Source organism: Raphanus sativus, chromosome 6, assembly GCF_000801105.2.
Source record: "Raphanus sativus cultivar WK10039 chromosome 6, ASM80110v3, whole genome shotgun sequence".
NCBI classification, from domain to species: Eukaryota; Viridiplantae; Streptophyta; class Magnoliopsida; order Brassicales; family Brassicaceae; genus Raphanus; species Raphanus sativus.
The window spans coordinates 4,435,333-4,459,266 of record NC_079516.1 but is presented as its reverse complement, the minus strand read 5'-3'; the positions used below and the strand labels follow the sequence as shown (position 1 = coordinate 4,459,266).

Genomic DNA, 23,934 nt, shown 5'->3' with positions numbered 1-23,934 from the left:
TGGCCATTTATTATTATTTTTAATTTTGATCAAAAAAAAATATTATTTTAAATTTTTATGCATTTAATTCAAGTTTCTTTCCTTTATGTTCATCGTAAAATAATTTACTTTTTTGGACTAAATAAAAGAATTTACTTCATTCAACCTTGTAAGAAGAGTCACGAAAACTATTGTTGAACATGTACTAAGATATGTTCAATAGACATAAAAAAATATGCTGTGTTACCTGATTTGTATCTCAGTGCTACATTGACTTTAAAAAATTACTATTTAAAGATCCAATAAATGATATTAATTATTTTTTAAAAAGGTAAATCCTTAATTTGTCATCTTAATTAATTTTATTTAATCATTATGTTAGTTTAATATAATAATTATTGATTCTTATAAGTATTCTTCAAAAAAATTAAAGCAATAGTATATATGAAAATGGTCATGGTAACATAAGTTAACATACATTTATATGATAAAATTTATTTGATGTTATTTTTCATAAAACAGAGCATATAAATAAATATATTAAAATAGTAGACTTTTAAATCAGTTCTAAACAATTTTTATAAAAAAAATATTATTTAAATATATAACTTATTTGATTTTATAAAATAAATTCTCCTGCGATATCGTACGGATTCCTTACTTAGTGTAAATAACAATATGACGAGATTTTGATTATATTTCTAACAAATTGAACCCTTCAATTTCCAAATATGCAACCACATGCATCTATTTTACTATTGGTATAACTGTGACTTCAATATAAAGGCGCTAAAACCATCTCAAAGCTCTTCTAAAGTGCCATGATTGCTAGACATTTACTCCACTTATTCAATGTGAAAAGCATTGCACCACAACGAATCCAAAAGTATTACAGTAATGTAATCAGATGGACTAATCAGTTTGGGCCCCAACAAAAAGTAGCACTGTGAGGGGGATGGGCTGAATTTGTGATGTTTGTGGTTTGCAATGCACATGGCATTACCAACTCACAAAATACACAGGTAGGTCATATTTGTAACGTACTATATGGGTTCGTTTCATGACTTTTTTTTTATAAATCTGAGTAACTTATGGAAACGGAAGCGTAACATAGGCTTTACAACATAGTATATACTATATATGGATCAAAATAACAGTGAGTTTAAACAAAGTAATGTCTTAATTAACAATAATCAAGAAACAAGTATTGTGTATAGAGCTGTCCTTCTGAAGATAATTATGCAAACCATAACTTGAAATTGTCTTACAGGATAGTACTGTATAACATGAGTTGGGAAAATGTTCTAAATTATCTTGGTCAAGTTAAAGGTTAAATTAATTAACCAGTCCCTTGAATCTTATTCAAGCCGTCATATTACTCGTCTACTCCTCTAGGCTGCAGCCCAAATCCGGTAGCGTCGGATCTTTTCATAATCCTCAACCTCTTGCATGACTCTATGAACATTCTGCAAAATCAAAATATCCAAACCCATATGAATTTGAGCTGTGAAATATATTAAATTTTAGTGAGATATAATCTAAAGTCAAAAAAATGTGAACATACACCCAAGGTACATCTCCCGCAAGCATCCAGTCTCCATCTTTGTCTTCGTATATGGTAACGTATTCGCAGTTATCACCATCCTTCAAGGCCACTCCTGCACATATGCATATGTAAATATAAATTGTGTGTTGATTATATTGTGATAATTAGAGAAGTCCAATTTACTGGTGTATAATATCTTGTTTTAAAACTATTACTTCTAAAATAATAAATAATTTAAAAGTTAAGTGAAGGGTAAATCTCTAGCTGTTAAGACTAAATCAGGTCATCAAAAGCTTCAACTCAAAATTTTCTAGCTAGGATTAAACTTAAACCACCTAAATCTGATATTCACATCATGAGTAAGAAGAGATCACAACACTCTTATTAAGTCTAAAACATGCATAAACATACCTAGTTATAAACATTCCAACATGTGTTCCTTCTTAATATATAATTTCTTGCATTACGTATAAAAACACTTTAGTTCTTAATTTAACACTCAGACAGTCGATTAGTTTTTTTTTTCATATGACCTGACCACTCTACAAGTCGAATAGGAGAGAATAAATTTACTAACCAATGCCATGGAAGAGCTTGTCAAGAGCAAATGCTAAATCATCATAACCTTGGCTTGAACCAAGATCCATCTTCCTCAAGTAAGGTATACCATCCATGCTCACTTTCACATACCCTAACCCCACTTTCGTTGTGGAAACTTCCTTGCAGCTGTTTTTCCTCCGGTAAGAGCAAACCGGCGGCCACCCAACTACCTGAGTTTTCCCAGCCGGCATATCATTAACCTTCTCCACGTCAACACCAGATGAAACAGTGCCACTTTCACATTGTTCACTATTACTTCCAGAAGAAGTCATTATCATCTCCATGAAACCTCTCTTCTTCATAATCTTCTCCGTCAAATCTCTCCCCGGGAGTCCCAGTCTCAGCTCCGTTATCTCAAGCTCGAGTCCATCTTTCTCCATTTCTTAACTTTTTTATTATTTTGACACACACTTCTCCGTTATTTTGACACACACTACCGCGTAGTGCTTTATACTCGTTGCTTCCTTGGTCCACACGATAAAACGGATGAAAAACAAATAAGAGAGTGGCACATATAAAGTCGTTTGATATCTAAAATCTTCTTACTCAATTTGTGTGGGGAGACAAATTGGGGGCAAAGACAGATCAACTGAAGATGCGGTGGTCGGTCACATGAGCGACATAAGTTTGGTGCTGTTTTTTTTTAAGTTTCTACAAAATCAATAAAGACCGGCATTACAATGTAGTTAAGGGAACAGATCCCACGGTTGTGAAGTTTTCTTACGATTTTCTCTGACCGTTGGATTACGGGAATACACACGCATGCGTATACACACGCATTTCCAAAGTTAGTCGCAAACCAATGATTTTGAGGGGAGTAAACTAGCTAGTTTCGAATGAGTTCAAACTCATCAGCTAGACCCGAGTTGTTGGATTGTTGCTAACTATCTTTCGCTCAACATCCCAATCCAACACATGAAGTAATGATGGGGTAAGAGATATATATAAATGTATGGACACGAGCATAGAAGAGAAGATCGACCGTGTGTATGTGTGTGGGTTCATTGTTGTCTACAGACTTTGATTGATGATAAACAGCAACAGCCACAGGTTGGGCCACGTGAAATTGTATGAAAATACCATCACATAAAGAGAGTGATAAGTCTATATCCCCACATTTCTAGTTTATTTTAAATGGTTCCTGCGGTGAGTAAAAAGATGATACTATTTGGTAGCACTACGATTTATTAAAACTAGCATTGGATATCCAAGTTTTTTTTTACTTTTTTTCATAAAAGGCAAAAGGTTTAGTTTCTACACTGAAATTAACAACACTAAAACGTTTCGTTCAAAAAGAAACAAACATTACATTTCTAACCGATCTAGCTAATAAGTGTACTTATATAGTCATTAACTCATTATCATAATAGTCACAGTGATTCAACCGTATGTAAAGCTTTGATTTGCCCATACTGCACAATGTTTGTGTATTTTGTTTCGTCGACAGCCATGCTTTATTTTTTTACTTCAAAGGTCTATAAACTCCACCACTTGCAGTTTGGAACTATGACATTCAACTTGGAAATTTCAGGCAGTCTAATTGGTTTTAAGTGGATTGACCCATCTATCTTATATACTAGTGAATATTAGTTCCAACTTCCGATGTGGGACACTTTGTGTCTAATACGCCCCCTCGAGATGATGGCTCTTTGAGCGTCAATCTCGGAATTTATGGGCAAAGATCGATGGGCCAGCTTTGGGCACGGATCGATGTGGATCGGGTTGGACTTTGTGGATCGTGGGCTCTGATACCATGTTAAGCTGGATGAACTTCACACTTAAAATCAATTGGTGATAAGTGGATTGACCCATCTATCTTATATACTAGCGAATATTAGTTCTGTTAAGCTTGACATATTATATGTTTGATAGGAAAAAAGAAGTATATTATTAAAAATTCTTGTGCTTCTACTCGAGTTTTGATTGGAAAACTTTCATAGCGATTGTGACATGTCTCACGTTTCTTATACGTTGACGTTATCCACGATCAAATGTTATCTTGCTTATGTTTTGGGCTACTTATTAAAATATAACAAGTCTCAAGAATCAAAACTCATAATTATGTTATAAATCCCTTATACACAAACAAAAACAAGGGAGGTATAATTTTGATTAAACGGACGACCAAATATAAAGTATATTACAAGTATGTTCCCACGTTGATAAGCAGCCAAAACTAAATAATGTAACCAAAGTTTCTTATTAATAAATCTTATATTCATTAAAAACGCAAATATTGTTTATTGTTATTATTGTCAGAATTTTTAATATTTAATTTTAAAGCAAATATATTTGTACAGTCAGAAACAAGAGAATATTTGGTTGGGAAGCATGCAAGGAGATTAAAAACCAATATTTACCATAGTAAATTCTGGTAATATTTTAAGTATGGTGGCAGAACAAAATCATATCGACTTAGAAATAGCAAAGGCATATTTTTAATAGCAAAGACGTATTTATATATTATTTTCAAGAAAAAATAGAATTAAAATGTATAATTACGTATAGAGAATTTTGAAGAAAACATACTGTATATCATTCTTTTTTTTGACGTCACTGTATATCATTCTCACTATCTCACTAAGAAGTAAAAACATTAAGGGGGGTGAGATTTTGGAGTTTTTAATTTTGGTGGAATTGAGTGGGGTTTGAAGTTATTTGAGTGATTTTAGTAAAACTTAAAAAATAAAAAATGAAATCTATAGGTGTTTTGGGAAGATATTTCTATTCAAAGTAGTTTCAGTGATTTGAGATGATAATATATATTATTTTGTCAATATACGTTTTGATTATGGATCTATTTATCAATTCATTCATTTTTACCACACATGTTTTCTAATTATACATTCACTACTAAAACAACTATCAAGAGGCTGTGGAAAAAGAAAAGAAGACGTGTAACTAAGAAGTCATACTCTAGAGGTCAATCGGTGGTGCTACATTGGAGGTGATTCAAAAAAAGCGAGCAGGAAAACCTGATGTTCCTTATGCAGCCAGAGAAGCTGCTGATCAGTAGAGAAACTTGATGCTATCATTGTCTTTTTGTATTGAGAAAAATACAAGAAGCTGTCCCATATATGCTGCAAAATACAGGAAGTCCTCCGGTGGAATCTACTGTTCTTGAATAACATATGTTACTCTGAACAGATCAATGAATACCATATCTAAACTAGGCCAGAACGCAGCAATATCATCACCATGACAAATACTTCTAGAATCAACAAAGATCATTCCAAAACAGTATTTATGGTTAGAAGAAATCTACACACCACATCACTGTACATGTGCCATGAACATGAGGTAAAATAACTCTCTGGTGGTCTTGAGAGAGAACCGTATGCGAGAATCATTCCTGATAGAACAATGAGCTCCACCAAACCAGGAAACAACATATATGAATCCATCTCAAACTCAGGTAGAAGATCAAGCATAACCACATCAGTGGATCACATAGCCAATGAAACATAAACCAAAGAGTTCCAAACATAGAACTTTGCTTTACCACTGTAATGAGCCATACGGCTTAGCACTAGTCTTGATCAATGTTAAATTAGGCATCGAACATCGGAAATTACTCTGGCATGGACAATCATAATCAAATCGAGGTGACAAAGAACCAAAAGGATCATCATGAACCTTCGGTGAGGAAATCTTCAACGAAAACAATGTAGCTGTACGAGACTTGAAGTTGCTATTCAGTTCCACCATTGATATGGATTCAGTGCTCAAAACAGAAAGAAATAAGCAAAGTATCCCACAGGATACATGAATTGCAAAACAAGAACATTACAATCATCTTCGTCCACTCATGCTATTATTTCTTACATCTTCTTCCACTACTCTTGATCGCCATAACTCAGTTTTCTGCTTCACGTAATTGAGAAAAAAGTACGACACAATTTTTCAGAATTTATTGTTTTATTTATTTTTAGATATCTTCGAATAACATCTGTGGAGGTGTTATTCTATGGTAGATATTTTTAACGGAAAATAAATCCCAAATCTCTTAAAATTTCAATCATAATTTTTTAAAAAAAATATTGTTTAGAGTTGAATAACAGGAAATTTGATATAAGTTTTACAAATGATTAATTGAATAACAGTGGATTACAAGTGAGTTTGAATGACTTTGCACAAATCCTAAATTCAATAATACTTGATTTGAAAAGAGTTCTTAAAATCATTGATTGAATAACATGAGATTTTAACAAAATCTCTAAATCTCTTGAAATTCTTATTCCACTGCACCCCCTAAGAGTTTTCTATTCTTCTAGAAAATTATAAAAATTAATGATTAGTCAATAAACATTGTCCGACAAATTGGCAACATGCTATAAAAGCAAAGCACGAGTGTTTGACGGACGCATTAGTCTCTGTAATCGAGCAAATATTTATTTAACTCAAATATGTATTGCTAAGATATGCTCGAAAATTTCCTTGCATAGTAGTAGTATCTTACAAAGGCTTATTAAAACAGAAAATTTTGAACGGCATATACAGAAAATGTGTTTAAAGTATTCGCCAGACCAAAACTGGGGGCTGAGGCTTGGCTGGGCTTTCGATTCGCTAGCTTATTAACCCAAGTTGGTTCTGCCGACACATGACCCATTTCTGTGGTTAAAGTTTTGATTTTGATTACTACATAACTGTTTTAGTCTATAGCAGAAAACCATATATAACACACGCTAACTTGACGTAATAGTCTATAGCAGAAAATAAGATCTAAAGTACTCTTGATCTTCATCGAATCCGATATGAAGAAACGCAGTTCCTGATTTAAAAAGTTTATCGACCCATTCCATCGTCGAGTAAACTAAAGCAGGAAAAAAGAAAGATATACACATCAAAGACTTTGTATACACAACAAACAAATTGAATGGTTAGTTTAAATTGACGCTTACAACTTTAGCGGCTAAAACTTGTTACTCACCTCGCCGTTTATTAGAAGTTTCCCACCAGATTTTAGACACACTGAATAGTAGAAACACCGCCATCAATACAAAATACAAGAGCTTGTTAGCCATTAGTTAGTTGAAGATATGTACTATAGAAACCGTAAAGACTTGATGTAAATAGAAGTAAAGACAGGAGTTGATTTATATAGACTTAATTTTGTGCAAGATAAGAGTTGATTTATTTATACATCTTCATTGGTTACATCATTTGATTTTGACTATTTCAAAACTAATTTTCTCTTTACACTTGCCCGCCAAGACACGGTAGAAAGACTTATACTTTTCTTCTTTTGTGCAAAGACTTGCTCATCTCCCACGTTAGAAAAGTATTTCCACTTTTTCTGTGCATTCGACCCAACTTCACTTATTTTTCTTTTCTCGGTCCAATAGCGTTTAAGAGATAGAAACCGATATACATAACAAGTAGATGAATCAAAAACTTTAAAACTTCTCTTCTATCAACACATTGAACTTTGTCTCAGTTTATCTGTCAATTTCATTTGAATATAAGCTACTTAGAATATTTATCATTCAACAAAACCAAGAACAGGTTCTATCGAGTATCAAAACTTTGCCGTATGTGGAAAATACGAGCTCTATTCAAGATGAAACACTTTTTATGATACGTTTTCTTTGGATGAGTGACAATGGCAAAGAGCTTCACCTATAGACACATGGATACCACATTACAAGAAAAATATGTTTTAGGTTGACATATCCGTTTTAGATAGCGTTCGTATATTTGGAAACCAATATGAGTAATCTTTGATATAGTGGTTCAGTAAAGACGATTAATATTTTTTTTTGGTTATCCTCAATTTACAGTGTCGGGCTTGATCCGATTATCCTTTAAAGTTGCTCCTTAGTACGTTGATATACCAAGACATAAGTTTCATGTTTTGGAGGAGTAGATAAATGGTTCTATTGGAACAATAATTTGACACTTTTTATGGATAATTTGATATATTTAAAAAAAAAAGAACGACAACATCTTATTCAGAAAAAGAACACTCCATCAACAGTATGCAATTGTTTCGCTTGAAATAAAATATTGGAGGAAATCAAATTTCAAAGAAGAAGAGGATGATCATGATGATCCTCCAGATAGACCCATTAAAGCATACTCTTGGATATTTCAAATCCTAACTTGTCAAACCAATGTTTCATTGAATTTTCATGGCACAACTAGTAGATTAGAATAGAGTCTTAAAGATCAAATGGGTTTTGAATCATTCAAAATATATGGTTGCATTAGAAGCATCTCAGTTTTACATTTTGAGATCGAAAGATTGCTCTGGACATCGTATGTGAGAGTTATGCAAATTCCCTCGATCCAGATCAAGACCAACTGCTCAAATTTAGTAGATATGATTACAATTCGGTAGATTGGTTAGTCTTCATTTCAGTGATAGATATATTTAGTCTGTTGTGGGATACTTTTGGGAGTATGAAATTGATCAATATATGCAGGATCTGAAATGTTCGTGTAGATTCATTAGTAAAAAAAGATAGGATCCGAAATGTTGAATTTTTCTATGTAAACCTGATATGGTGGGAGCGAATTTCTCTTCGGAATGATCTATTTATCGACAAAAAGTTGGTTTAAATACATGGAACAGTTGACAAAAAGGAGCCTGAGTGAAAATATATAATAATTTCTTTTTTTCTTGGTAGTAAATAAAATGAATTATACCGGGAAAAAAATAAATTAATGAATAAACATAAGTATATAACGTAAAATCAGAAATGCAGATCATTATATAAAGACTAGAGACAGTACACACTTTCAACGGATTAGGCCGGAAAGAGACGAAGATAGAGCCCAAAAAATGCAACCGATTCCTTAAAAATGTGTTGGGTTTCTCTTTTCCTCGTTTTCTAAAGGATCACAAGAAACTGTTCAATAGCTTTTTATTAGCAATATGTTTTATTTGAATTCAGATGTTGACACAACAATGTCACTGGCACTAAACCATCATGCTAAAATTATTCAATAGTTAACACTCTTTTCTTCCATCATTTCAACAATAAAAATTGCTCACAAATTTTAAACGTTAGAAATTTTGATATGACTAGTAATTAAGTAGGATGAAAAAGAATATTAGATGCGTTATATGGGTAAATCAGTTCGAATATCTTAGCTATGTCATATCTGAATTCATGATCATTACATTTGAGAATCAATGAATTTTGGATATGTATTTTAGTATATAGACAGCTGTGAATGTAAAATACGTTTTCAACAAAATTTAACCATCATTTTAAAATATGTAAATTCTGAGATATATTCGTTCACAAATTACAGATGAAAACCATTTATTTTTAAACATTTTCCCTTTATTAAGCCTACTGTAAAAACCAGGCCAGTATGAACAACGAAACTAAAATCTGGGGAAGGAGAGTTAAAAATAAACATGGAAAAAAATATATCAACGGTACGTTTTAAGAACAGAGCCGCAAAAGCTGCAGACGATGGCTCTCCAAGATCTGCAATAAAAAGGTATTAGACAAAACCTCGTCAAAGTCGTCATGTCAGCGACTTTTGCACCACGACCGCACCGGGAACACGTTCCTGCCGCCGGTTTGCTTGCTTTAATCTTCCTCTTCTGGTCCACCAAGAAACAGAAACACACCATTCTCGTTCCTTCTTCAAAGGCAGTGCAAATAGTAATCTTGTGATCCCACAGGATTGTGATTAACTAGATCGGTCCCAAAAGATGTTGTTGTTGGTGTTTCTTGAAGTTAGGTTGGAAATGTACAAGACGACGTGATAATGCCTTAGTGATGCACACGTATTTGGCCTAGTTAATACTAGTAGTTAAGAATTTGCTTCGGGACATCATATTTATAGAGAATATGACATCTAGAATAAGTTTTTGACGTGCGTACGCACGTACAACCCCCAACCTCTAACTGAATTCTTCATTTTATTACAATGTTTTATTCAAATTCATTTAATTCCTATTTTCAAGGAGAAATGAATTCAATGTACTGTACAGTGTGCATATCATATTCATTTCAATATACAGTTGCCACGTTCGGAATTAAAGGAGTTACATACGTCATGGATTAATAGTTTGTTCTTATCGGGAATATGGGTCATGAGAAACTGAGAATGATCCCTTTCTCTACCTTTAATTTTCGATTTTCTTGATCTTAGACGTAAAGATGGGCCTAAAACATAATCAAACTCGCATTCTTTGAAAGTCTGTATAATTGGGCTTATAGTAAGCCCGAATGTCGTCGACATTTTTCAATTTTGTCCGTTTTCACTTTTTAAGGATTTTTTGTTTTTTTCCTGGCGACAGCTCTGACTTTTGCAATAAGAAGAAAATAAAGGAAAAGAGTTTTTAAGGATTTCACTCAAACTGTAATTGTATTACTCAAACTTTGATTGTATAGTTGTGAATGGTTACATCATTCAAAGTCAAACTGATTGAACATAAAAATAAAAAAAAAGAAGATATAGCAAAATGTAGGCTTTAAATGGTAATCAAGGGAACCAAGACAAACATTATATTCCTTAACAATCTTTAAAAATATTATCATTTATGAAGAATAGTCTTTCTTATTCTTTTTTTATAGAAAATTGTAAAACAAGTTTGTTCCAATTTTTGATAAAGAATCACTATTTCTCATCATTTCCAAAATTTTATTTTTAATCATTATCTTTTTTTCTATTCCTAATATTTCTATGATGATTATCAATAATTATATGTCATTTTATTGTTCGGTCTGCCTGTTCTACATTATAATTATTGCGAGTCTTAACTGTGTACTTATGCACACGATTATTCAACTCAGATTGGTCACTTGTCTTTAACTAGTGGATAATTTTGACATAAAGCAAGAAAGTGTTAGGTAATAAATTACATACATAGATGATAGATAAGTGACTAAACAAACAAAGTTGAGACTAGAGTTACAAGTCAACGACGTGTTAGGTCGCTACCAACTAATCGGGTTGCTCTAATTCGTAAACTATTCTCTCTAAGAGTATTTAGATTCTTTTAGTGCTGATTTTTTTTTAGTTTTGACGAATTTTTTTATCATAGTTTTGACGTGTTAGGTGGCCACCAACCAACTAATCGGGTTGATCTACATATTAATTTTCTTTAGTTTCCCATGCTCCGGAGTAGATTTATTCCCGATTTCAAATTCATAGTTCCTTCTTTTCTTGGAGCATAATTTTTTGTTATAGCAAATATCTTAGTGGAAAAATGCATGAATCTTAAATATCACATTGAACCAATAGAAAGGTCCATGAAAAATGATGCGATCTGATATATAGCAGAGTCAGTCTTAAGCTTGAAAAAGCCATAAACTAAAGAGAAAAATGAGCCATTATGAATTATTGAAAAACGTTAAAACAAAAGAAAATTTGCAGATTCATTGTTTGACCTTATAATATAAAGAGATAAACAGCTGTATTTTAGCACTAGGTTAAAAAGATATTTAGAAATTAAGGATCAGACTGCAGATTCATTGTTTGCCTATTTTAATATCACATATTGCTTGCTGACGATATAAGTACGTAAGCTTCCCATAGTGGTCACTGATCCATGTGATGTTAACAGTACGTACAAAGGTCCTTACCACAATCCACCATTTTGTTCGACAACATTCACGTACTTTTTAAGAAAAACTTGCGTAATCATTTCATGAATTTGTTGCATCTTTCGGTGAAGTCGGATAGTATATTTCTTGTATATATAATCATTTGATGAAAATTATAGAATCAGACTAGATAAAACATCGAATAGAATTTGGATTTAATAGCCTCGGATCTTCGAGACATAACTGCTGTTGTTTTTAACAACGTTTAGTGTTTTGGGTCGTCCAAAACTCAATAGCTATCTCCTCTAATTTCATATACATAGGTCCAAAAATTCAGAAAAAAACTTCTATTTTTAAAAGCGAAAATTAAAATGAAGGAAAAGGATCGTTTATGGATAGTGACGCATATTTGGGAAACTATTGGCATTTTTGTATGTTTGGAAAGGAAAATAGTGTAGCAAGTGCCTGTTACGAATGGTGGTGTAGCAAGTAGGAATGTGAACTCTAGACTTTCGTGTTTTAATATTTCAAAAAGCATTTACTAAAGCCGGTGGGGTAACGAGATGCTTTCCCGTTCTGTTTCCCATACCCATGTTTACGTTTGCTTAGTATCTGCTTAGGATTCGTCAAATCTCTTGACCCCAATTTTTAAAGTTGTTTGCATCGTAGTGAAATCTCTATAAGTTGATATTGTTAGTTACTAAACCAAAACTATATTTTAACTAATTTATAGAAATTATTAATTTATAAATATACTAAGTGAACCAAAAACTTAATTTGAAATTATAAAATTATATTAATTTATAAAAAAGTAGTATATATTAATTTATCGAATATTAATTTAAAGAGATTATACTGTATATTTTTTCCAAGTGTGAATAATCAGCGGAGACTATATGTTATAGGTTTAAATCATTCTCCCTGTATATATGATTACATCAAAAAAATGATTAGATCAAGATAAAATAAAACGTTATAAAGTTTGAGATGGCTCGCATGGAACATTTTCAGTTAGGTCCGACTTGGCGTTGGAAAACTTGGTTTTGAAACACTGCGGTCGGTTTGATTTACAAGATTTGTCGATGACCCGGTGACCGGTCCAATGTTGGATTCATCGTAATTTCGGTGATTATCATAACTTTTTGTATTGGAATAATATCAAATGGAAAAGGAATATAGTTGCTGTCTGATCGTAATTACGAAGGATTCTTTTCACGTAAACAATGCCACGATTAACGGAGAATCAACAATATTGACAAATCATTCGTGTCGACCTGATAATTTGTGTGACTGGCAAATGTACGGTTATGAATGTAGTTGCTGTTCTCTCATTTGAAAGATCGTAGACAAGCCTACATTAATATTGTTCACATCTTCTTATTATCCTTTTTCTTTTTACAAAGTTATCGCATATGAACACTCGACTGAGAATGTCTTTAATTTAGATGTTACCTATCATTTTGTTTGGTTTGTTTTAGTACTATAAATTCTTTTAAAAAAAAAAAAAAGCCACACATTATTACTAGTCTTTTAGGCTTAAATTTTAAGTCAGTGGTATTTTCTTCTCTTTTATATTTGTAGTTCGTAGACCACATATTGAATGGAATGTATAACCCATTCATAGAATATAGTTCGGAATCTTCGGATTGTTAACCTGTCAAGTGAAATGATGTAATTCTGCCATTTTTACCACTTATAAACAACTGGCAGTAATTTATGTAAACTGAATTGTGATTTTTCGTTAATTATAGAATAAAATGAAAAATATCTTCAGTTAAAAATAATTACCTTAGTCGAGTGGTATTTTTCTTCAAAAAAAAAATCACCAGTTAAGTCATCTTAACTTACGTATAGAGGATTAAATTAAGTCAAAAAAGACTGGTTGTGTAATTGTGGGTTTGAAATTTCATTTGGTGAATTTTATGTACTTACCATGTGTAAAGAATAAGTTAACTTTTCAAAAACAAAGTACATAGAAAGTTAGAAACCATGTGTAAAGAAGAAGCGCGTTCTAGGTAGGGTTATATGAGAATTCAAAAAGAGACAACGGTTAAAGAATGTATGCATGATGCATCTTCAAGATAATGTTGTTTTGTATACAGTTATATATTACTATATTGAAATATCTCACTCTTATTAAATTGAATAAGATATTAAAAAGTTTTTAATAAGCCGGTAGAGTTACCTATCAGAGACTGCGTGACATTGAAATCCTAGCACATATTCTAAGGGGCTATATTCAATTGATAGTTTCTCATAGTTTAAAATCAAAATAATAAATATAATGTTTCAATAAATTTTAAAAATTCATTTAAAATTAAGTAATTTAAAATTTAGTGTTACTGAATTTGGTATTTTACAAAATATTCTGAAATCTATTGTTATTAAATATATTAATTCGTAAAATTTAATATTTTCATGGAATTTTAAAGTTTGGATATAATTTTTTAGTTTGAAAAATTAAAACTCAAATCTCATGATTCTATAGTTTAAATCTCTGTAATTCACTAAAATCATCTATAAACTCTTTTTTTTTTGAACAACAATCATCTATAAACTCAATAAAAACAAAATCTCTCAAATTTTAGATTTAATGTGCCTCGATAATCTTATCGTACACGCACTGTATTGGATGATTTTAAATCATTATTTCATTATGTGATAATCCGCACCATGTGGAATAAGTTTATAAAAATAATTATATCTGGTGATTGTAAACTCTACTATACATTTTTGTATTTTAATAATAATTAATAAATATACACATGTTGAATATTGTGCAGAATAGTGTAGTAGATACAAAAAAATTTATAGACTATTATTTATTTTACGTTTTTTTATATTATTTAATAACAAATATATTAAATGGTTGAGAAATATTAATTATCAAATATATAATTAAATTAGTGCAAACACATAAATCAGATTTCATAATCATAGTTTTATGATCATTCCTATCTTTTTGTAATAATTTTTTTAAATCATTGATAATAATATTTTCAATATAAAAATTTTAATAAGTTTATAATTTATAAATGTTCTTGAAAATTCATTACAAGTTTTCAAACTAAAATATTTATGTATTATTATATGGTACATATTCCTCCCTAAAAACTAGTAACTCGTCTGTAATCTGTAAATAACGTTTACCATATATCGATCTGAAATTTAATGTAAAGATGCACAAAAGAAATATTTTAATTTAAACTTTTGTTAATATCAAACTAGTGATAAACAGCTCAATGAAGTTTATTTAAAAAAAATAATGAGTTTCTGTTAGCAAAACTCCAAGTAAATTAATTATTTTTTAAATATAAATAAGAAAGCAGTGGTTTGAAAAAAGCAGAAACCGACAAGCATAGAGTGAAAAGAAAGCGCGTGAATATGAAAAAAAAAAAAATCTCTTTCCATAATTCTCTTTTATTAGTCGTTGCTATTTTTCTTCTTCTTCCTCATCATAAGTTCACTCTCTCACAATGTTCCTCTGACGATGCTCTTTCCACTTTACCCCCTTACATCATCATCGTCCTTGATCTATTCTCATCTCATTTAGCACTCTACTTGAATTCGAAAGTCAGTTTCAAACTCCCGAGATCTATTTGTTTCCCCAAGAAAACAGCTTGTTTTCAACTCCTGTCGTGTCTGAAGCCTCTAGTACTTGTTCTTCCATTTTTGCCAGCTACAGTTTCCCTATTTGGATTTTGGGTAACAACGACCGTATAAATCTTGTGATCGAAAACCTAGAAACATATCAAAATGGGTAAAACCGCCGGGAACAGAGACTGGGCTCAGATCTACGCGATTTACGGTATCGAACAATGGCAAACACTAGTCTTCCTTCTCTTCCACGCCTTCTTCTTCTCCCTCCTCTCCCTCCTCTTCCTCATCTACTTCGACCAGATTTGCTTCTTCCTCGACTCCTTCTTCCTCTCCGGAGCCGCTAGACTAGCAGCCGGTTTCACCGGCGCCGTCACCGCTCTCTCCGCCGTGTGCCTCCTCTTCGCCGCCGCTAATTTCCTCTACTCCGACGTTCCGCTCCAGTACGAGATGGCTCAGCGCATGGTCGGCTCCGTCGGCGACTGGTCTTGCGTCAAAACGGCGCTAGATCTCGGCTGCGGACGCGGCATCCTCCTCAATGCCGTCGCTACTCAGCTCAAGAAAACCGGTAGCTCCGGTCGTGTCGTCGGGTTGGACCGGTCCAAACGCACCACTCTCTCAACTCTCCGCACAGCTAAACTCGAAGGTGCCCTTCCAAAGTCAACTCTCTAGTTTCTCTATTTTCAAAAAAAAAAAAATCTAGTTTCTCTCAAATATTTGTCATTACACAACTGAACTTAGTGTTTTTTTTTCTGAAAAAGAAAAAAAAACATTTAGTTCGGTTGTGTAATGACAAATATTTGAGAGAAACTAGATTTTTTTATATATTTGTGTAATGACAATATTTGAGAGAAATTAGAACCGAACTAAGTGTTTGTTGTTTGGTTCTGTTTTGCAATGACTCAGGTGTGCAAGAGTACGTGACTTGTCGGGAAGGAGACGTGAGGACGCTACCGTTTGGGGATAACTACTTCGACGTTGTTGTGTCGTCTGTGTTTGTGCACACGGTGGGGAAAGAGCACGGTCAGAAGACGGTGGAGGCTGCGGCTGAGAGGATGAGGGTGCTAGGGGAGATAGTGAGAGTGGTTAAGCCCGGAGGTTTGTGCGTTGTTTGGGATCTCTTACACGTGCCTGAGTACGTGCGGCGACTACAGGAGCTGAAGATGGAAGATATCCGAGTCTCCGAGCGAGTCACGGCGTTTATGGCTGCAAGCCACATCGTTTCGTTCCGGAAACCGAGCCAACTCGTCGCCGGACCATGTGAGGTCCGGTTAGATTGGAGATGCTGACGTGGCTTTTTAAAACGGCAGTGTCGGTTTGGATTATCTATTAAAAACGGCACGTAGTACAAGTCGGGAGGTTGAAATGTGTGATATATTTATTCTTAGTTACGAATATTAAAACTTAGAAAATTTAATACTGGGGAGGCGAAGCGGAACCAGATTAGCTTGTTAATTGCTGCGTTTTGATCTTTGTATTTATTAATTTATACAAACAATAGTATTAATATAATCAGATCTTCATTATGGTGCTGAATCGAACATGTTGACTAATTAGTGTAGGATTAAAAAAATCGACCATGTTTGAATGACGAGTGAATTTCAAGATTGTCGTCTTGTAAAATTCGTTGGGCATTAAATGACATGTCTTTATCATATTACATCGATGTGATAGATGTCCCCCACATTATTAATTTAATTGTAACAAATCCAACTGGGTCATGTTTGGGCCAAAGCTGGGCCAAGGCTTTTACATTCCTAAGCGAATCCTCATAACGTCGAGATGTTTAATCGACGAGAAGTGAATAGACAACGTATCAATGCCGTCTGTACTCTAAATAGAAGAACAGCACGCCGTTTATAACTTTGGAAATAGGCCGTGGATTCACTCAAATATGCTACCCACGTAAGCGTATGTAAGATGAGGCGCGCCAAAGAAGATGAGAGAGTTGATCGCAGAGTACTCTTCTTGAAGCCCAAGTTAGCTGGCACTAAGAAGGGCTATTCCTGCAAATCCAAACATGGAGACCCCATACAGGCTTGTCACTGTCTTAATGCTTTAACAACTGGTTGGTTGTGGTTTTGGAAATTATTGAATTTGTTACACTGTTATATGTCGTTTCTTAGGCTTCATTGGGAGATATATCGTATCTTTCAAATAAAGGCTTATGGTACAATGGAAAGCAATGTGAAGAAAGCTCTAAAGGTAAACATGTTACTCTTTGTTATAGTCACCATTGAGAAAAGTGATGGTTCAACTTCAACATTTCAAGCTGAAGCTGAGGTAGATCAAAGAAAGAGTGGCTATATCAAACCTAAATTGGATTTTAAATAAGGGTCAGTTATTACGCCACCATCTCTCTAGCTTTGACAATGCTTTTTACTTATAGTATCTGATTCAGGTTGTTATATGGATGGTTATTCAGCTCCATTAACATCAGGGAATTTCGCAAACTGGTTAGGTAGTTTACTCTTAACTTCAATTTGTGCTAGCTATACAATCTTAAACCTAAGGGACTCTACTATGTACTCTTTTAAGTCTTGAAAAAACCCCACAAAACCTGAAGTTAAACACTTTCTTGCCTACAAAATGTTCTAAAACACTTTCTTGCACCATAACAGAGTACAGGTTTCTTCTATTACCGGATCGGTTGGTTTCAAGATATCTGCAATTGGGTTTGAATCTTATTTGACTTCCAACATTACTAGAACAAACAGATGTCAACTTTTTTTATTTACATTCAAACAAACAAACAAACAAAAAGGTTCTCAGTTTTAAGTATACAAATTTTAATATCAAACGGAAGACATTCTACAGAGTCTGCTAGGTGTTGGTCGGAAATTCAACCACCGGAGATTCATCCGCCGTATAGGAGGCGTCAAAGCTCTTCGCAACACCTCTCTGCTTCCGTCACTTGGCACCATAAAACCATGCCTCACGCACTTGGCGGAGCCAGGCCGTCCCGAACACGTGCAAGCCTGTCGGACTCTCAGAGCCGAACCGTGACTCCTACGTCTGACTCGAGTCGTCTCTGATCTTTCACGCATCTCTGCGACTTCTCCTGATGGGATCCTTCTAATGGCCTGCATCACTTATTAATGATTATTAACTCTATTACTTGTAAGTTTCCAGAAAAAAAGCTCTGTGTTTATGAATTGTGTTTGAGAGAGTGGATGAGTTATCTTCTGTCTTTATATTAAAGTGGAATTGACTTTGGTTGGTTTCAATCTTTGTGTGATGGAGAAGTTGGTCTACTTTCAAATTCGGAATGGTCTATTTGTTCAAGTTTGACTACTTCAATCTCTACCAACAGGTCAACGGTGAACTTCTGACGAACAATAAATGTGAGAAAATTCAATGATATTATTTAATTAAATCAGACATAGGTCATATAGCTTTACAACTTTTTTTTTTGGGGGTGGGGGTCCAATCTACTTTAGACCATACGGAGAAAAAGAAAAATTAGAAATTCTTGTGAGGTCCATAAACTTTCCAAATTCTTATATGAGGTCGATATGATCTCAATAATTTGTATTGTCATTTTTTACATATTGGGTGCAAATGGGCTCTTGCACAACCTGGATCTTTGGATCTGTCTATCTTTTGTTTTCTTCCACGGTCCATTTTGTGGTAGGTGGAATGCACTGTACTTGTATTTAAGGTACGTTAATGAGTTGTATTCTTTTGGAACAAAACTCATATCAATCTGATCCAAAGCTGCTACCTCTTTCGGTCAAAACTTGTCACAGGACAGAAGTCCCAAATTCAAGAAATAATTTAAACCTGTTCTTATTCTTGAGTAATAAAGATTATAGATTTGGGTCTTCTTGGACATATAAAGAACATATGAATCTTTATATCATCCATGGTAATATGAATGTATATACGCATCACGCATGACTTGCAGGATGCTAAATTTGACACGATAAGAAAATAAAACATCAGTACATATGATATACTCTACTAAAATATTCGAATGCGATAATCTTGGATTCTGTTTTATGTTGCAAGTCGTACGTCCATGATTCTCATCATGTTGTAATGATGACTCAATATATAACTGAAGTTTTTTTCAAAAAAAAATATATATATAACTGAAGTTGTGAATAGGAGTGTTATATTATACTCCTTTTTTTTATCAAACACTCCTATACAGTAACAAACTAGGTGATTTAATAGTGTTCATGCGCAGAAATAATAAAAGTGTAATAATCTATTAAATATTCTTTTAGTTTAGTTTTATTCGTTTGTGTATTTTATGTTTTTAATTGCAATTTTATCTATAAGTTGTTTAGTTGCGAACTGCGAGTGCGCAAAAATATTCAACTTGGTATTTATAGTTCTTTCAGAAATTCTAAACTGACCAGTGTGAAAACTGGTCTTGAATATGTTAATTATTTTTGACTTACCATCTACCAATTTATTCTCGAACTCCTTAATCAAAACATCACCTTCAATTTTTGCATAAATATGGTATTCTTTTAGTTTAATTTTATTTGTTTGTGTATTTTATGTTTTTAATTACAATTTTATTTATAAGTTGTTTAGTTGCAGACTGCGGGGTGCGCAAAAATATTCAACTTGGTCATTACACTTCTTTCCGAAATTCTAAAGTGATCACCAGTGTAAGAACTTGTCTTGAATGTGTTAATTATTTTTGATTCACCATCTACTAATTTATTCTTGAACTCCTTAATCAAACCATCACCTTCAATTCTTGCATAAATATGGTTATCTTTTTTTTTAAAGATGAGAATATAAATTAGATGTTATCTAGACTTAAAAAAAAATTCTATAACTATAAGAAAATTTTGAAAATATGAGGTTTAAAAATTACCTCATCATTAAAAATCATCTCTAACATAAATAGCTCATTTGGAAAAAAAAATTCTGAATTCAGAATGTTCACTTTGATCTGCATGTACCAAAGATTAATGAATTTATTTGATGGAAACCATGAGAGCTATTTTCCGACGAAGAAAAGACATGATTTTTATGAATAAGAAAAAAATTCTATGAATGATGAAAGATAGTCTGATAATTAGATCTGTGTCTATATTTTGATAGTTTAGACTTAGGAGAGTTTTTTTGTTACGTGTTATTCATTGATGGATTTGAATAGAATATAAATTTAATGAAAATCTACTGAACTTAGATGCCTTTTTATAAATCTAGTGTTATTAATTCTGGTATTTAAAATATTTTCATCTTAAGAGTTTAAATCAAGTGTTATTGTTTCTTGTATTTATAATATCATAATTATTATAAGAATTTAAAATATGAGGTTATTCAATCTAACATTTGAAACAATGATTTAAAATCTAGTGTTATTCATATATGAATTGATTTTCATTGTAAAAATAGATATAAAAAATTTGAATGATTTTGATATTATTTTTATGAGTAAATTTTAGCAATCAGAATTTAAGTTTTTCCCAAAGATTTTCAGTTGAAAATTCAGAGTTAGCAACTCATTCTTTATCACCTGGGTTATTTTTTTTGTCACATTTTCTTCTTCTTCCCAAAATTGGGCTACATGAGTTTTATCATCGTGAATTAAATTTTCCAGTTTCGAAATTTTTTCTTACATTGGTTTTTTTTTTTTTTTTTTTGTTTCTGATACATTTAAACTTTTTTCATAGTTATAAATTTAAGAGTGCTTTCTATGAGAATCAATAATTTTAATATTGAATCATCCTAAAATTAACAGTGAATCATTTTGTATAAACAGAAATAGCAAGCTAATTATAAAAATCATATCTATTCTAAAATCAAAAAACAAAAATCATATCTATTCTAAAATCAGTGGGTATTAATTATAAAAAATAATTACAAAATATTAATGAATCACTCAAAATATTACACATTTTAATTCTGTTGGAGTTGAGTTTAACATCTATAACGAATAACACCACCTTATGTAGATTTTGGGGGCAGTCAATAATATTAGGATTAAAATTTTATAATTTAAAATTTTGCATATATACAATTGTGAGAGGAGATTTTGTAGAAATAGAACTTGTATAATTATAAAAAAATATGATGAACCAGTTTCCTTTTTTATCAAGAAATGAGATATTTGATTTTTAATATTCTAAGCAAATCTATACTATTATTTGCGAAATGATTTTTCGCAATCGAACTCTCACGTTAAAATTTAGAGTGGTTAAAGTCGATGATACACTTAATAAATTTTATATGTATAATCAAAAACGAAACTTATTAATAATATTATTTAATTTTTAAAATAAGATAATTCTTATATATTGTGTTGTTATCTTAAAATAGTTTTCAATTATAAAAGTTAAAAATTAGATATAAAACATTTTATAATAACTAAGTGGTTAAAATTAATAATGATTTTTATTAATATTATTAATTTTTAATAAGATAATTCATATGTATTTTTTTGTTATCTTAAAATATTTTTCAATTATAAAAGTTAAAATAAGATATAAAATAATGTATAGTTATTAAGGGGTTAAAGTCAATATTACCTTTAATGAATTTTATATATAATTAATTTTATAATTAAAACGACTTTTTATTAATAATATTAGAATTTTTTAAATAAGATAATTCTTATATATTTCTTTGTTATCTTAAATTTTATTTTTTCAATAATAAAAGATATAAAATAACATATAAACTATTAATAATTAAATATTAACCAACTAAAACCATTTTGTATAAATATATTTTCTAAAATATTTCAAATATGTGAATGTTTTCTTTTAAAATATTAACACAATTATAAACATATATATTTTAATGATATTTATTTCATATATATATATATATATATAATTTGATGTTTGATTGTTTTCTGAAAACATAAATAATAAATTACCATACTGGTTTATGAATTAATAAAATATAAACTAACCAAATATATGTAAGACGATCAAGTCCGCACGTGCGGGCAAAATACCTAGTTAATTTAACCAAAAAAAAGATTTTTTAAAATATGAAGCAAAAGTTTATAAAATTGGAATTTTTAGAAAAAAATTCTTTTTTAATCAAATTACATTTTTGAAAAATCTATATAATTATTGTATTTAAAATATTAAAGATATTACCTTTTTATATAAAATTCCTTTTTGATAACAATGTGATTACAAAAAAATATTTATAAAAGTAAAACAGAAAATACTAATAGATATTGCTTTTTATATGAGATGTCTTATTGATAACAATGTGATTTGAAGAAGAATTTGTTAATAAAGGAAATTATAAAACATTAATAGTGGTAACTATAATAATGAATTCAATTTATTAAAAGTATCAATGTAATAAACTACTGTGAGAGTTAATATGAACGGAACAAAACTTAGGTTCACCCCCTAGGATAAACCATTAAATTCACCTCTCTTTCTAAACTAATCAAAGTGTGAGATAGATAATTAAATAAAATAAAATAATTTTGAAAAAATTACGTCAATTTTAATGATGTTAGCATCGTCTTTTAAACACTAAATCTTAAATTCTAAATCTCAAATCCTAAATCTTACACCGAAATTCTAGACCCTAAACCTATCTCAAATCCTAAACTATAAATTAAACCGTAAATCCTAAACACAAACCCTAAACTTAGACGCTATAGGATTTGAATTTAGGGTGTAGAGTTTAGGTTTAGAGTCTAAGATTTGGGTTTAGGGTTTACGGTTTGAATTTAGGGTTTAGAGTTTGGGTTTAGGGTTTAGCTAATGGCGTTAGCGTTGTTAAAATTGACATTATTATTTTTGACTATTTTGGATATTTAAAAAAATATTTAATATTTTTATTTATTTATCTACGTAACATTTTAATTGATTATTAGGGATCTAGTGAATTTAAAGGTTCATCCTAAACAATAAACCTAAGTTTTGTTCATACGAATGAGACACACAAGAAATTAATTTTAAATAATATTAAAGAGATGATTCTATTAAATAGGTTTTGGAGGGTTTCTAAAAATTCACTCCTATCGCAATCAAAAGATCGTCATGTAGCCAATAGAGAGTTGAAGACTGCGTTAGTTCATATTCCCCGATCTGTCCATCTTTCATCCTTGCACATCCACTCCACCAACCAGCCCTTATTTACCTTCATTAATATTTTATCCTTACTTTTATATATATAAAAATTAAAATTAAATCAGAATCTATGGAAAGAAACTTCTAATCCACATATGTATGTGTATTTTTGTATGTGGCAGTTATAAAATAACATATTGGTGTTTATGAGATATCAATCGCATTAGTTACATATAGCGCTGCCACTTTAGATCTCTTTTGTTTTTTACTTTTTTTGTGTTGTTTGCGAATGTTTTCAAAGTAATAATAGTTGTATATTTTTGTGTGGGATTAACTTATCTTATTGATATTGTGCGACCCATTTACAATAAAAATTCAACGGCTGTCTTTGATCTTCACTGTGCATTTTCCTTGCATCTTGCTATATTATTGTTATTTAGCTTGCTATTTCTGTTTATACAAATATTTCTTCCATGTTCGTTTTTAAACACCTTTTGTGAAAACAGCAAGATATCACGTACGGTTTCCTTTGGGAACAAGTTAGTGCAAGAAGATAAGATAACACATATATATATATATATAAGAAATCGGCTGAGCATGAAGGATATATGTTTTGATGTGAAAAACAAATGAGCATGGAAACATATTGCAAGTGTAACCTGAAATAAAATTAATTTGTTTACCA

General features: G+C 31.5%; 4 protein-coding genes across 4 annotated transcripts; 1 reads left to right on the top strand and 3 right to left on the bottom strand.

Annotated features, from left to right (window-relative positions):
• Positions 1-1,139: 1,139 nt before the first annotated feature.
• On the bottom strand, positions 1,140-2,603 carry LOC108809616 (auxin-responsive protein IAA19). Its single transcript, XM_018581759.2, has 3 exons — positions 2,103-2,603; positions 1,544-1,637; positions 1,140-1,445 (listed from the first exon to the last, which is right to left on the bottom strand). Exons 1-3 carry the CDS (start codon positions 2,503-2,505, stop codon positions 1,355-1,357), a joined length of 588 nt encoding a protein of 195 aa, XP_018437261.1. The 5' UTR covers positions 2,506-2,603; the 3' UTR covers positions 1,140-1,354.
• Positions 2,604-9,347: 6,744 nt separating this feature from the next.
• LOC108810557 (uncharacterized) lies at positions 9,348-9,908 on the bottom strand. Its single transcript, XM_018582663.2, has one exon. The coding sequence runs from the start codon at positions 9,714-9,716 to the stop codon at positions 9,510-9,512; it is 207 nt and encodes a 68-aa protein (XP_018438165.1). The 5' UTR covers positions 9,717-9,908; the 3' UTR covers positions 9,348-9,509.
• A 5,173-nt stretch (positions 9,909-15,081) lies between these two features.
• On the top strand, positions 15,082-16,770 carry LOC108813824 (uncharacterized). The gene is made up of 2 exons (XM_018586496.2): positions 15,082-15,880; positions 16,141-16,770. Exons 1-2 carry the CDS (start codon positions 15,394-15,396, stop codon positions 16,521-16,523), a joined length of 870 nt encoding a protein of 289 aa, XP_018441998.1. The 5' UTR covers positions 15,082-15,393; the 3' UTR covers positions 16,524-16,770.
• Positions 16,771-17,910: 1,140 nt separating this feature from the next.
• On the bottom strand, positions 17,911-18,521 carry LOC108810260 (uncharacterized). The gene has a single exon (XM_018582383.2). It carries the CDS (start codon positions 18,321-18,323, stop codon positions 18,030-18,032), a length of 294 nt encoding a protein of 97 aa, XP_018437885.1. The 5' UTR covers positions 18,324-18,521; the 3' UTR covers positions 17,911-18,029.
• Between the last annotated feature and the right edge of the window lie 5,413 nt (positions 18,522-23,934).

Coding starts and splice junctions, on each gene's coding strand:
- LOC108809616 (XM_018581759.2), bottom strand. CDS start 2,505: ATGGAGAAAGATGGACTCGAGCTTGAGATAACGGAGCTGAGACTGGGA. Junction 1,638..2,102: donor CAAGCTCTTCCATGGCATTG/GTTAGTAAATTT, acceptor GCATATGTGCAG/GAGTGGCCTTGAAGGATGGT. Junction 1,446..1,543: donor GCGGGAGATGTACCTTGGGT/GTATGTTCACAT, acceptor TTGATTTTGCAG/AATGTTCATAGAGTCATGCA.
- LOC108810557 (XM_018582663.2), bottom strand. CDS start 9,716: ATGGTGTGTTTCTGTTTCTTGGTGGACCAGAAGAGGAAGATTAAAGCA.
- LOC108813824 (XM_018586496.2), top strand. CDS start 15,394: ATGGGTAAAACCGCCGGGAACAGAGACTGGGCTCAGATCTACGCGATT. Junction 15,881..16,140: donor CCGCACAGCTAAACTCGAAG/GTGCCCTTCCAA, acceptor GCAATGACTCAG/GTGTGCAAGAGTACGTGACT.
- LOC108810260 (XM_018582383.2), bottom strand. CDS start 18,323: ATGCAGGCCATTAGAAGGATCCCATCAGGAGAAGTCGCAGAGATGCGT.